At 43.0% G+C, this 14,480-nt stretch overlaps 1 protein-coding gene and 1 long non-coding RNA gene across 5 annotated transcripts in view; one reads left to right on the forward strand and one right to left on the reverse strand.

The window, feature by feature from the left end:
- Positions 1-3,286: 3,286 nt before the first annotated feature.
- LOC116857140 lies at positions 3,287-6,980 on the reverse strand. The gene is made up of 3 exons (XR_004380701.1): positions 6,748-6,980; positions 3,472-3,556; positions 3,287-3,379 (listed from the first exon to the last, which is right to left on the reverse strand). It is a non-coding gene; the product is annotated as an uncharacterized LOC116857140 (long non-coding RNA).
- The window catches only part of QSER1 (glutamine and serine rich 1), a 76,946-nt gene continuing 69,033 nt past the window's right edge, over positions 6,568-14,480 (forward strand). The window contains exons 1-2 of one of the 4 annotated variants that reach the window (XM_032841032.1): positions 6,737-6,824; positions 8,571-8,672. Coding sequence is in view for 1 of the 4 variants with exons in the window: in XM_032841031.1 (XP_032696922.1) it covers positions 6,631-6,824 (194 nt within the window). In the remaining 3 variants the exon portion in view is untranslated. Of the gene's footprint in view, positions 6,825-7,272; positions 7,517-8,570; positions 8,673-14,480 lie in introns of those variants that run through there. The other 3 variants (XM_032841034.1, XM_032841033.1, XM_032841031.1) reach the window with 3 other exon arrangements.

Here is a 14,480-nt window from a genome sequence, read left to right on the forward strand (position 1 = left end):
CCAGTGTCCCATCTAGCCTGAAGATGTAGACCAGAGTGGGACATTAGGAAGGGAAAGTGAGTGTTTTGCATGGTTTTGATCATGTCATTCCCAGCTTAAAATGTTCTCATGGGTCCTTAATGTGAGGAAGTATACTAAGGTAATTAAATGTTTGGGTATTGCGCCAAATATGTGATTACTTGACTATAAAAATAAATATGGTAATAGATTCTAATCATGTGTTCAAGGACCCCCAAGACCATCTTCATATGAAAAATAAATAAGTATGGAAAGAGATTACAAATCCTGTGTTTTAAATAAATATGGTAACATCTTAATCTCACAAAACAAACTGAGGGTTGCGGGGGTAGAGGGATAGGGATAGGGTGGTTGGGTTACAGACCCTGGGAAAGGTATGTGCTATGGTGAGAGCTGTGAGGTGTGTAAACCTGATGATTCACAGACCTGTACCCCTGGGGCTAATAATACATTATATGTTAATAAAAAGATAAAAAATTTTAAAAAAAGACACTGAAACACTTTAAAAAATAATAAATAAATAAATAAATATGGTAACAGGTTATGACTTCACCAAGAGCACCCTCATGTTCAATGATTTATTACAAGAACTCAGAAGTTAGGGAAGTTGTTATACTTATGGTTAGAGTTTATTATAGTGAAGGGATACAGATTAAAATCAGCAATGGCAAAAGACACCTAGTGCAGGGTATAAGGGAGACCAGGTACAAGTTTGCAGTGTCCTGCCCAGTGGAGTCCTGTGCGCATTAATCAGTAAAGTATTGCCAACCAGGGAAGCTCATCTGAGCCTTGGTGTACAGGGTTTTTATTGAGAGCAGGTCACATAAGCATGGCTGACTGCCCTGGTGGCTGACCTTAATTTTCCAGTCCCTCCAGAGGTCAAACTAATACTGTGTGGTCTGAAGACCCCACTGTAAGTCACATCATTAGCATATCTTATACAGCCCAAGGCCTCAGGTAAATGAAGATACTTTTTATTTTTTTAAGATTTTATTTATTTGTCAGAGAGAGAAAGAGAAAGCACAAGCAGAGGCAGCAGACAGAGGAAGAAGCAGGCTCCCCATGGAGCAAGAAGCCCGCTGTGTGACTAGATCCCAGAACCCTGAGATCATGACCTGAGCCAAAGGCAGCCACTTAACTCAACTGAGCCACCTACACGTCCCTAAACAAAGATAATCTTAGGAGGATTTTCCAAGTGCTTAAAAGTTATTGCTCTGGAGCCTGGCAAAGGCCAAATCTTTCTTTGCTCTGTACAGTGTTTGGACAGCATGGACCTGCTTTGTTAATCCTTTACTGCACAAATCCACTGACTAAAGTAAGAAATCATGAGTCTGTACTGAAATAGATAGATAGATAGATAGATAGATAGATAGATAGATAGATAGGGGGAAAATTCCTTCCAGTAGAAGAATAGAAACTAATGATTAAGGAATGAATTATGGAGGGGCGCCTCGGTGGCTCAGTGGGTTAGAGCCTCTGCCTTCAGCTCAGGTCATGATCTCAGGGTTCTGGGATCAAGCCCCACGTCGGGCTCTCTGCTCAGCGGGGAGCTTGCTTCCCCCTCTCTCTCTCTGCCTGCCTCTCTACCTACTTGTGATTTCTGTCTGTCAAATAGATAAATAAAATCTTTAAAAAAAGAAAAGGAATGAATTATGGAGTTAGGAAAATTATTTGGTAACCATAATAACAGTTGTTTCAAACAAGAATAATTAGTGGATGCCTCAGTGAGTTGATGGGTGGCCTCTCAAAAATGTGTCCATGTCCTAATCCTCAGAACCAGTGAATGTGACCTTATTTGATAAAAGCATCTTTATAGATATAATTAAGGATCTTGAGATGACATCATCCTGGATTACCCAACCGGGCCACCAATCCAACGACAGGTGCTTTTATAAAAGACATAAGAGAAATGGTGCCTGGCTAGCTCAATCAGAAAAGCATGAGACTCTTGCTCTCCAGGGCACACTTCAAGCCCCACACTGGATGTAGTGATTACTTAAAAAAAAAAAAAAAGCCAAAAAAACAAAACCCAAAAACCTAAAAGAAGACAGATGTACAGTGAAGGCCTTCTAAAGACTGAGGCAGAGATTAGAGTGCTGTGACCACAAATCAAGGAAAACGGCCAGAAGCTGGAGGCTTTCCAAGGAGCACACAGCCCTGTAGATATCTTGATTTCTGATTTCTAATTGTGAGGCAATGAATTTCTGTTGTTTTAAGCCACTTAGTTTGCGGTAATTTGTTGCAGCAGCCACAGGAAACTAATACAGATGCTAAAATCAGTGGTGAAAAAATGATGCCTCAGGAATTTACATGGTCTTAAAGTACCCACAAAATATGCATTAATTATAAAGGAAAATAGAGTTAACTCTTCAGTGGAGAAACCTGGTAGGAGCTCTTTAACCAACCTTATTGAGTTTTGGAGTCAAACACAGCTGGTCTTCTCTTGCACCATCATCAATTTGTAGGGGCTTGCATGCTTTGGGGACTTAACTTCACTACACCTCAATTTCCTATAAAATGGAAATAATAAAAGCCATTATCTGCATGTTAAGGATATTTTGAGGATTAAATGAGACAATCCATGGAAAGCCCAAAGCACAGAACCTAGGACATATATATTCGATATTTATTGGTTATTCTTTTTTCTAAAGATTTAAAAAAAAAATTTTTAATTCTATTTATTTATTTGAGAGAGGGAGAGAGAGAGAATGAGCCGGGGGTGGGGTACGGCAGAGTGAGAGGGAGAAGCCAACTCCTGGATGATCAGAGAGCCAGATGATGTGGGGCTCGATCCTAAGACCCTGAGATCATGACCTGAGCTAAAGCTACCTTTAGCTTAACCAACTGAGCCACCCAGGCACCCCTAAGATTTTATTTTTAACTAATCTCTATACCCAGTGTGGGGCTCAAACTCACAACCCTGAAATCAAGAGTCGCATGCTCTACCGACTCAGCCAGGCAGGTGTCCCTATTTATTGGTTACTCTGATGAGAAAGCTATCATCTGCAGAAGGAGGTTTAAATTTCCCGTAATCTATTCAAGGAGATAAAAGATACACTCAATGAAAGACTTCATAATCAGGATGCACCACTATCTTTCTTCATCTCCAGAACTCCTGGTCTCCAATCATTCAACCTTCTTTCTTCCAGACTCCTGATCAGCTAAGTCATTCACCAGAACCTGAGTCCATCCACATCCATAGCTCAGACCACTTTCTACACATACAAAATTTGATGATCAAGTATGCTTCTTGAAGTTCTGCTCACTGGGAGGAATGTGCCTCATCACCGTCTTTCAGTGACACCTGAGTGAGGCTGTGGCTTCCAAAGAAGCAGGCTCTTCTGACTCCATAGCTATTTCCCTGGGTGGAATGACAGGCAACAGGGACTGGTAAAAGATGACTGTGATAGGGTCAAGCCCCTGAGACAGAGAAAAATCATAGTGGGACTTAACTGCATTTCTGATGTTTTAATTTCTGATGCTGACTTGAGGGACTGAAATCAGGGCTGCCCTGGCAAAGACGGGGCTTATAGTTCTCCTCAATGCCAGAAGAAAAAGGAAACATGGAAAACTAACTAAGCCCCCTCCCCTCCTCAACCCACTTCCCACAAACATAGTCCTGATATTCTCAGTAAAACCACAAACTTGGGGTCACTTGGGTGGCTCAGTCATTTAGGTGTCTGGCTTAAGCTCAGGTCATGATCCCAGGGTCCTGGGATAGAGCCCTGTGTCTACTTAGCAGGGAGTCTGCTTCCTCTCTCTCTGCCTCTGCCCCATGTGCTTGCATGCTCTCTCTCTCTCTCTCTCTCTCTCTCAAATAAATAAATAAATAAATAATTTTTAAAAACCCAACATCCCCCCAAATTTGACCTTCTTGAATCTTTCCAATTAATAGCTGGTCTCTTTGTAACACTGGAGTATATGAACTTACTGACTACATTTCCAGTCAGGCAAGCCCAAATTCTGCCATTCCCAACAAACAAATAAGGTTGCCTCAGTGGAGATGGGGTTCCACCGATTCCTCCTCCAACTGATAGACTCCATCACCTTAAAGCAAGTTGCTGAACACTGGGCTTCCATTTCCTCAACAAAATAAGGGTGATGAACTACTCAGCTAACTCCAAGCTTCCTACCAGTTGAAATACTTGGTGATTTTCTAATGGGATGGGAGGAAAGCCGGGTAATGTGCGGAGACGGTTCATGGATATATTCTGAGGCATTACTAACTCCTGGGTAATAAACTCAGAAGGAAGTGATGGAGGTGGGGACAAGGAAAGACTCCTTCTTAAAGTGTAAGATTTCAATTCATCTTGCAATCAAACTGCCTTTGATGTCATCGATTTTCAAAAACTTGTCCCCAATTTTAGAACTGAGAGAGAAATAGCAGGCAAAGGAACATCGCACATGGTGACAGAGTAATATTATTTTTTAAATACCCAAAATTTCCCTTAATATCTTTTCTGATTTATGTGACATAAATAAACTACATTATGGTGTGAGGGACTATAAAGGCTTTATTGCCACTTGTTTGGTATTGCCTGCATAACTCACTCTGAGTACCAGTTGTGGGTAACTCCAACCAAGGGCCATAAAACATTTATAGCCTGACACTCCACTTTCTACACTTTCTGTAAAGACCAAACTTTAGTACTCACTAAAATACTCACAAGTGTAATAGTTAGTAGTGAAAACTTCTTTCTTTTATTTAGATTACAGATTTCCAGTCTGCCGTAAGAAAAATAAAGTTTGCAAGGGAGATTTACGTTACTTCTCTCTGCAGGATCTCAAATTATCTGGCAAATTCCTTCCCCAAGGAAAACTACTTTTCAAAGATATCCAGGGTAAATGCATACTGAAATTAGCATAAAATTGGCAAGATCACTTGTGTCTACACTTTTGAATTCATTTGTAAATAACGACTACTTACTTCCTCGCTTCCCCACCCCGGGACCAGACTCTTAAGCATCACAGGTGCCGAAAGACTTACAAAAAGGAAGGAATAGGAACAAAAGGATGTTGGCGCCAGGAGGAAAACAATCTCCCAGAACAAAAATAATCTCGTACGGAATAGCAGATTCAGTATCAGGTATTACCGAAATTTAAACTGGCTTTTAAAATGGTGATCAGGGATAGTGTATCAAATTTATTAGGTCTTCTACTATGCCTGTCTGGTTTGTTTAAACCTTTTTAAGCTTATCTTGAGGGGCAGATTTCTGTGCTAAGCACATAATAGCTGTTAAACCAGTATTGATTTTTTTAAGGGGGATGGTCAGTAAATATAAACTTTACTGTTTAACTTTTACTTTATGCCTTACGGACCAAACGATGATTTCCATGAACCCTAAGTTTCGCTACTCATGACTATAGAAGAAACGCAGCTCTGATAGACAACAGAAGATCCTCAAAATAATTACTAAATTAACCCCCGCCAAACTGCGTGGAGGTCACACGGGAAATGTTTGGGTAAAGTCCTGCTTAAGTCCCAAGTCTCAAACGAAAAACTCCAACACAAAGTGTGCATAGTGAGTTTAAATGTCTTGTAATTAAAGTCATCCAGATGGTAGCTGGATTAATCAATGAAGAGGCAGTATTTACCTTCGGATAGTAGATTCTGAAATCCAGAATGAGAAAATTCCCAAGGTGGGGGTGGGGACAGTTAATAAAAGCTCCTGGGAAAGGTCCTTTCAACGAGGATTGGAAAATAATACGTTTGAATTTGAATATCTTTGAATATAAATCTCCCCTAACAACAGGAAAAGGGTCCTCTAGCACAGCAAGCTTTGTGCAGGAAGGGAGTAAAGGGAACTGTGAAACAGCCCGCTCAGCTGTTTCTGGTTTGGGACTGGGCTCAGAGAAAGAAATCGCGATGTGGGAACTGAGTATTTGAGACACTCAAAATAACTCGAAGGGTCAAATAACGAACTCCAGGCAAAGCGCTGACAAACCTCCCCCTTTGCAGCACCTAGGCTGGGTTTCCGCTCAATGTCCCCTCCCGCGCGCAGGGCGGACTGCAGGCGCGGCCCCTTCCCACGCGGGGCGCGGCGAGCGTGGACAGCTCCCCTTGGAGCAGCCGAGGGCGGGAAGTCCGCGGCCCGTTGGCTACCGCCGGCGGGCGCCGCTCAGGACTCCCGGAGCCGGCTGGACGGGCAGGCCTCGAGCCTTCTCCGCCCCGCTGGCCTGAGAGGGGCGGCCGGCGGCTGCGGAGGCCTCGCGGGCCGCTCGCTTGGCCCGCGAGCCGCGAGCGCGGGGCGCCGAGGGGAGGCGGGGCGAGGCCGCGGGGCGGAGGGGGGCGGGAGGTGCATCCTGGGAAATCCACCAACATGGGGCGAAGCGGCCGCCGCCGCCGCCGTGAGTCCCGGCCGCGGATGCCGCCGCTTCCCTGACGTCCGGCTGGGGCCTCGCCGCGCGCCGCGGCCTGGGTTCCCCCGGCAGAGACCGGCCAGCGCGCCCTCCGCCCGTCCGCCCGCCGGGGCCATGTGAGGGGGCAGCTCCCTCCGCCGCCGCCTCCTCCTCCTCTTCCTCCCCCCGCCCCCTCCCTCCCCTCCCGCCCCCCATACACAGGGCCCTAGAGGAGCCCCCACTGCAGCCCGCCCTCCCTACGCAACCCCCACGATGGACAGGAACTACGCGACCTCCGGCTTCGCGGACCCGCCGCCGCCGCCCGCGCCCCCCGCCGCCCCCGCCACCGCCAGCGCCGCCGCACCACCCCCCGCCCCCGCCTGGGCCTACGAACCCCGAGCCGCGGCGGCCACCGCCGCCGCCAGCAGCAGCTGCAGCAGCGGCAGCAGCCCCAGCCTCAAGGCCAGGTAGGGAGGGTGGGCGGCGGGGTCGTCGTGGGCCAGGAAAGGCCGGGGATGCGTTTGGGGCCTTCGCCCCTGTGCAGCGCCGCCCAGGGGTCCGGGCCGGGCGGGGAGCCCTCCACTCTTCTCGCCCTTGCCCGCGCTGGGAGAGGCGGATGATGACTCCTAGGAGGTGGTCTTAGGGTGGGTGGGGGCGCCCAGTGCAGGATTGGCGCTTAGGGCTGGTAGGGGACTGTGAGTAAAAGAGAGGGCTAGGCGGGAGTCGTGGGTCTCCGTCACCTCGCGGGTCTTGGGCTCTCTCACATGGTGAAGTTTGGGTTCGTGCCTGAACTGGGTGACCAGGGAGACCGGGGATTGGCTTCGGGGGGGAACGGGGGGCCCCTGAGGAGTTCCGGGCAGTGACATTCCATTGTACTAGAACGGACAATGTGGTCTTGGGGACCCCGGCAATGTGAGGGTGGGGGAGGCGCGAGAGGAAGAGGCGCCGAGCCGCGTCCCTGGCATTGGGGGGGACCCGGGAGGGCTGGGCTGCGGGAGAACCCCTGGGGCGTGGGGCCCGGGAGGGGGCCTGGAGGGGCGCGAAAGCTGCGACGGAGCTGGGTGACATATGTTTGCAGTGGTGGCCAAGATTAAGCTATTTCTCTTCCACGCGTTCAAAGTTACTCTTGGGTTTCCTCCCCTTTTAACAACAGCAGGAAGTAAGGAATCTTTTTTTGCCTTCTGTGTCTTGGGGTGACTAAGAATTGGGAAGATATTGGAGGGGGTTGGTCAGTGAAGGCCGTAAAGGTTGAAGAACAGAAGCATGCTTCTCCATCTCGGCTTCTGAAACCCTGGTTCATTATGTAGCGCGGGGTTCAAGAGTTCATCTTTGCTCCATCATGACCAAGGGAATCTAAAATGTTGACTCTTACAAGATATTTAAGCTCGCGGGAAATGTGTAGTAGTGCCACACTGTGAAATGGTCCATTTGAATGATAACTGGAAGGCGTGGTCTGCTTTGGACGATTCGGGAGCGGGGTGTTTTAAAGCCACCTCTGCCGAACAATGCAGAATCTGGTAGGTGCAGCTTCTGATTACAAGGACCAGGGAATCCTGGGTTGCTAATGACTTCATCCTCAGCTACCAACAGGAAGCTTCGTGGCTTTATGATCTCATCAGATTTCTTCACTATTGTCACGACAGAAGTGAACTTTTTTTTTTTTTTTAACTTTATACATTACAGTGTTCTAGGTTATCTTCTTTGTTTTTGTGAAAGTTCCACCTTTATGATTTGGAAAATAATGTGTGAAGAGTAGTTGGTCTTTGTCTTAATACCTTGGGATGATTGAGAGAGAATGAGAAAAAATTGATTCAAGAAAAGGAAAATAAGCTTTCTCAGAAAATTTTAGATCCTTTGTTTAAAAGAGCTGTGGTTAAAAAAAAAGAAGAATGCGATGTGCCAATTTGGAGCTAAATAATTGCTGAAACTTTTCAGAAATAGCCATAACTTTGTATTATATACTCTTAAGACATTTTAAGGAGTTTTATGAAAGATGTTTGGCACTTTTCCCATTATTAATTTTTTTTTTGGTGCTGATTTGTTTTTCAAGTAGCTTTTGCATTGAGTGCGGTAATTTACAAATTAAAATTGCTTTCTCTTTAGTGAACGATAATGATAGGTATTTGTGCAGCACTTTCAATGTTTTAAATAAAAAGTATTTTATTAGGTAAATGGAACAAATTCTACTTAGTTATTTTTGTTATTTCTTTTAGCAGAATACTTCTGAGGCAAGAAACTAAAATCTGCTTGTCATATTTTCCAAATGTTATTTATCAAAGTAACAAAGAATGACTTCCCAAACACATTTGAAAACAGTAAGTAGATTCATTTGGAACACGTAATCTAAAAGAGGTTTATTTTCTGTTTTTTGAAAGCTATTGATTCTTAAATGCTAAGCCCCCCCCCCTTAAAAAATATGTATTTTGGGGGTGGAGTTAACTAAATTTTAGCATCAAAAATGCAGGCTTTCCCCCTCCCCCACCAACTTGCTTTGTTAACATCTTGTGTTAGGATCAGGCCATCTGTACAGGGCTACACACACTTCTTAACTGTACCTCATTTTATTCTTCAAATTGTGAAATGTCCTCTTTCATTTCAGTTGTATAGAAAATACTGAATCTGAAATATGGCCTGTAAATCTTTAAGTATTCTGCATTTTTAGAAGCCCGTTCATATTTTTATAACATTTTAGAAAGCTTTTTCATAATTCATATATCAGTTGAATGTTTTTGTTCCCCTTTGTGGCAGTTTCTTCTTGAAGGTGCAAATGAGTACTAGTTGTGATGATGTGATATGGATACTTATCCATAAAGAATTAGCCTGTCTGTCACCTTGTTTCCAGTAACCTATTCAGAAGCTAACAGATGGTAATGACATTCTGTTGTTACTGACATGTCCCTACTTTGTGTCTTTGCTTGGTCCTGAAATGGAGTATTTTCATTAGTTGATGGGGAAAGAACATGGCAAACAATTTCTCATTACTTTGAAATTAATACTTTTTTGGTATAAGAGTTCCATCAGGTATTAGGTATTTCTGTTGTATTAACAATTAAAAAATTAAGAGCTAAGGGGAAACTCCCAGCATCTTACCATAGGGCGTATAGAGTTTTCTGAATATTTCTGAAATAGTACTCGTTAAATCAACAGGAAATTCAGGGATAAAAATTGGTCTCATAAATCTCCATTTATTTGTGTTCTTCTCAGTTAATTTTAGGGACTGAATGGGCATATCTTTGCCTATCACCATGCAGTTGGAAATACTTTTGATGGGGCTGAGATACTATTAATACCTTTGCATACTTTTGGAAATAAGATGATCGTCAGGAAGCTGCAGATCTTCCTTTTCTCTACCTGTTATTTATATCTTGCAAAGAACATCGAGAGGCTGTTTCATCATAGTGATGATAGATGTGTTTGTATTTGACTATGCACCAAAAAGTGACTAAATAATACTTTATTTGAAGTAGATTTTTATCTGTTTTTATAACTTTGTCACTTGAAATAGTCCATTTTTTCCATGCCAGTTTTTCAAATTTTCTAATAGATAAGTTCTTTCTGATCATAGTATGAATGTGTAATGAGTGGGGTAGATACCCCTCCAAAAAACAACAAAAAAATTAGTAGCTTCTCTAAAACTGGTCAACTACTGGGTCACCTGGGTGACTCAGTCAGTTAAGCCTCCAACTCCTGATTTCAGCTCAGGTCATGAACTCAGAATCATGAGATGGAGCCCTGAGTCGGGCTCGAACTGGGCGAGTAGCCTGTTTAAGATTCTCTCCCTCCGCCTATCGCCCCCAACCCAGGTTTGTTCTCTCTCTTAGAAAAACAAAAACAAACTGGTCAGCTACTACATTAAGGCCTTTTTGAGTGAGTTTTAAGTCTAGTTTCCCTCAAGGCTTTTGGAAAAAGACCTTGTAAGATCACAATTTATGGGGAATAGAGACAGTCTCAAATTAGTGAAAAGTTATTTCAAACAAACTTCTTTTGTTCAGAAAATATCTTCCCATAGAAGCGGTGTTGTGAGTAATAAAAGCTATCGTTTACTGGACTAATTTGTGCTAGCCACTATTTTAATTGATGAGTATATGCACACGCACACACACTTAATGTTAACAATTCTTTGAGGTAGGTATTATTTTTGCTTGCCTTTTATGAATGAGGAAACTAAGGCACAGAGACATTAAGTATATACTAATTACAAGTATAATCAAGTTAGTATACTTACAGCCATTTAGCTAGTAAGTAGTGGAACCAGGGTTTAAACCTGGATGTTGTGGATCTGGAGCCTGCATATTTAATTACTGCACTGCACTATTTCATAGTAAAATAGTCTGAAAATACAATCTATGTTATAGGTTCAATGAGCTTTTATGGCTGACCAGGTGTCATCAGTATCCTTATTTCAATATTCTTGTGACTTTGACTATTTTTTCCCTATGGAAATGTGCTTTCTTTCACTTCCATAGCAGTGTACTTTGCTGGTTTTCCTTGTACCTTCCTGGCTCACTGCTTTTCCCTGTTCTTCAATAGTTCTTACTCTTCTGATCTCTACATATTTTCATTTTTTCCAGTGATTTGAATTGATAGAATTTCTTGTGCTTTCTCCTAAGGAAAATTACATCCATGCCTATGATTTTAAATATCATCTCTGGAGATGCCTATGTATATGTCTAAGGCCTGAACATGTTTTGATCACCTAATTACATAACCTCTCTGAGATTTTACTTGGGAATATAACGGCCATTTAGTGATGAGCTCATGCTCTCCACACCTGCTCCACCTCTGCTTGTCTAGGGAAGCCTGCCTCAGTAAGTCACACTTCTGTCCATCTCGTTGCTCAGGTCAGAACTTGGGAGTTGTGTGTGCTCGCTCAGTCTCCAGGCCCTACTGCTTTTTTTTATCTCTTAAGTGTATCTTGAAATTGTCTACTCCTTTGTTTCTACTGCTCCACCCTGACCCAAGCCACCATGGTTTTTCACTGCAGTAGGCTCCAAACTAAATAATCTTGAACCTTTCCTTTCCTTCCCTCAATTAATTCTTCCCATAGTTGGGCTGTTCTAAGTCCCTTCCTACCTTAAAACTTTCATTCATGCTGTTAACCTCCACCTAGGTAAACCCTCTGCCCCGCATTGTTTTATGCAGTGGTATGGATATTAGAAATGTGAAGATGGGTCTCCTGTGTGGCTCAGTCGGTTAAGGGTCTGCTTTTGGCTCAGGTCATAATCCCAGGATCCTGGGATCAAGCCCCGCATTGGGTTCTCTGCTCAGCGGGAAGCCTGCTTCTCCCTCTTCCACTCTGTCTGCCCCTCCTCCAACTTGTGCTCTCTGGCTCGCTCACTGTCTCTCAAATAAACAAAATCTTAAAAAAAAAAAAAATGGTTTGAAGATGTAGGCTGCTGCTTGCTTTCTACCTTTCCTTGCTGTGCTCTCTGGAACAATGAATACAAAAATGTATCCTGCAAAACCTGTCCCCTTTTTTTTTTCCCCATTCATTAAACAAATATTTGAGTGCCCATAATATGTGAGACACGGTTGCCTTTATCCTCAAGTATTATATTTCTGTAGTGAAAGCTTGAGAAACCAAATGACGTGCGGTTGTTCATTAGCACGTACCGAGCATCTTTGAGTTTCTGTTCCTGAGCTAAATTCTGTGGAAATCATCATAGTGATGATTGAAAGAATGAAAAAGACACCATCCTGCCTTTCAAAGAACTTGTGATCCAGAGGGGTGACAGGGTAAATGCTTACTGCTTCTCTGCTTCTAAATGTGGGAGTGCCCAGGGGCTTGGAGTTCTTGGTTTTTCCTTCTCTCCTCACCCATCCTAGCTGAAGTTGCCATTTATATGAACAACTTTCAAATTGATCTCTTTACATTTATATCTGCCTAGCTGCCTCCCTCTCATCTCCAGTTGGATATTAGATATTTCAAACATAATATGTTCAAAACATTATCACCTTAATCTCCCCAACCTGGTCCACCTTTAACCTTCCTGACCTCAGTAAATAATACCACCATTTGCTTAGTAGGGCAGTCCCAAAGATTGGCACCATCCATCTGTGATCATTTCTTTTGTCCAGTATTCATCCCCTCAGTAAATCCTGCTGGTTTGAGCTCCCTATCCATAATTCCCCACATGGACTGTTGCAGTTGCCTCCTTTTGCTTTCCTTGCTTCTATTTTAGCCTTTCTGGAGTTTATTAAATATGCGACAGCCAGTCAACATTGCAAAATATAAATCAGGTAATATCGTTACCCTGCTTAAAACATTCCAGTGTTACTCAGAGGAAAATCCAAAATCTTTATCATGGCCTACAAGGCCTTACGTGATCTGAACCTCAGCTTATTCTCCAACCTCATCATTCCACTCCTACCATCCCTCAGCCACACAGACTTTATGTGTGTTCCTAAAACATGCTAAGATTGAGATTATTTGTGTCCTAAGACTTTTGCACTGGCTCTTCTCTTTATTTGGTATTGTCTTCACAGGCCTTTGCTTTGCCACTTCTTGTGGACCTCCAGGTCTTTTCCCAGATATTACTGCCTTACAAAAACCTTCTCTGACTGCCCTATCTATAGTAACTTCTCATCAGTGCATCATATCATAAAGCATTATTTTCTTGATAGCATTATCACTTTCTGAAGTAATTTTGTAGATTTATATGTATTCTTTATCACTACTCTTTCCGCATCCCACTGCCACGATAGAATGCATGTTCCATGAGAACTGGGATCCTGTCTGTCTTGTTCACATCTGTAGAAGGCAGTGTAGAGTAGGGGTTGATAGTGTAAACTCTGAAGTCAGAATTTTGGGGATTATATTTCGATTCCACTTGCAGTATGATCTTAAATAAGTTTCTTATTCTCTCTGTGCCTGAGGTTCCTTGTATTAAATGAGGATACTTTTTAGAATTCTTGAGGATTAAATGAGATAGTTCAGAAAAGTGTTTAGAATGGTATCCATGTTCTGTAGTATAGAGACTAGCATATAGAATATTAGCTTTGTTGTCAGCACTTAGAACAATGTCTGGCACATTGTAAGAGCCTGTTAAACATTCAGCAAATGAATTAAATGTACTACTATGTTTCTTTTTAAGAGTTACAAAAATGCTTTGGAAACTTAGAAGAAAAAATTATACAAAATTCAAGGAGTTCATGGAAGCATTTGCCAGGAATACTGTACACAACTGATCTGAATTACTGTCCGTGCTGCAGGAGTGGAATAAGGGAATAGCATGAAGAGGGAGCTTCCAAGAGCAGGTGTTACAAAGAGGGAGGAAATGGAATCTGCTAGACCAGTTAAGGGCTGATTTTTGAACTGGCATAGACTCACTTTTGCCACAGTGTACTGGTCAGAGCAGTCCTGGGCCCGGTGCAGAGTTATGGGGGAGAGACTGTACAAAGGTGTGTTTCACTGGGGAGGTCATCAGGGTAACACTCTACAACGGTGTCTTAATGCTAGATTTTAGAGGACTTTGATGACAGGCGGTAGAGTGTAGCCTCTGCATCTCAATAGGAAACTTTGAAAGGTTTTTGGGAAGGATAATGATGATGATATGAGCAAAAAAAAAAAAAAAAAAAGTGTTAAGATTATTTTGGCAGTTAAGTACATAATGCATTAGAGTTGGCAGAGGGAAGAACAGGACACCAAATGAGAGGCAATTCATCAGATGAGACAGAAGGGAGGTTGTATTAGTCAAGGTTCTCCAGAGAAATACATGATTTTTTATGGGGATGGATGGAGATATATATATGATAACTATGATATCTATCTATTTATCTATGATTTATTATGAGGAATTGGCTCGCACAGTTATGGAGGCTGAGAAGTTCCATGCTCTGTTTCTTTGCAGTCTGGAGACCAGGAAAGCCTGTTGTGTAATTCAGTCCGAGTCCTAAAGCTTGAGAACAAGGGAAGCCCATGATGTAAATTAGAGGGCAGGAGAAAATGAGATGTCCCAGCTCAAACAGTGAGGTAGGGAACAGGGGGTGGATTCCTTTTGGGGAAAAGGAGGCAGAAATAGTGCTTAATTTGGGTATCCTGAGGCCAGTGAAGGCGACAATAAAATGAATCATGAGACATCCACCCATTATCAACTTTACACCTATAGACATCTCTTTTTTTT

This window comes from Lontra canadensis, unplaced genomic scaffold, assembly GCF_010015895.1.
Source record: "Lontra canadensis isolate GAN:19392208 unplaced genomic scaffold, GSC_riverotter_1.0 scaffold118, whole genome shotgun sequence".
Lineage (NCBI taxonomy): Eukaryota > Metazoa > Chordata > Mammalia > Carnivora > Mustelidae > Lontra > Lontra canadensis.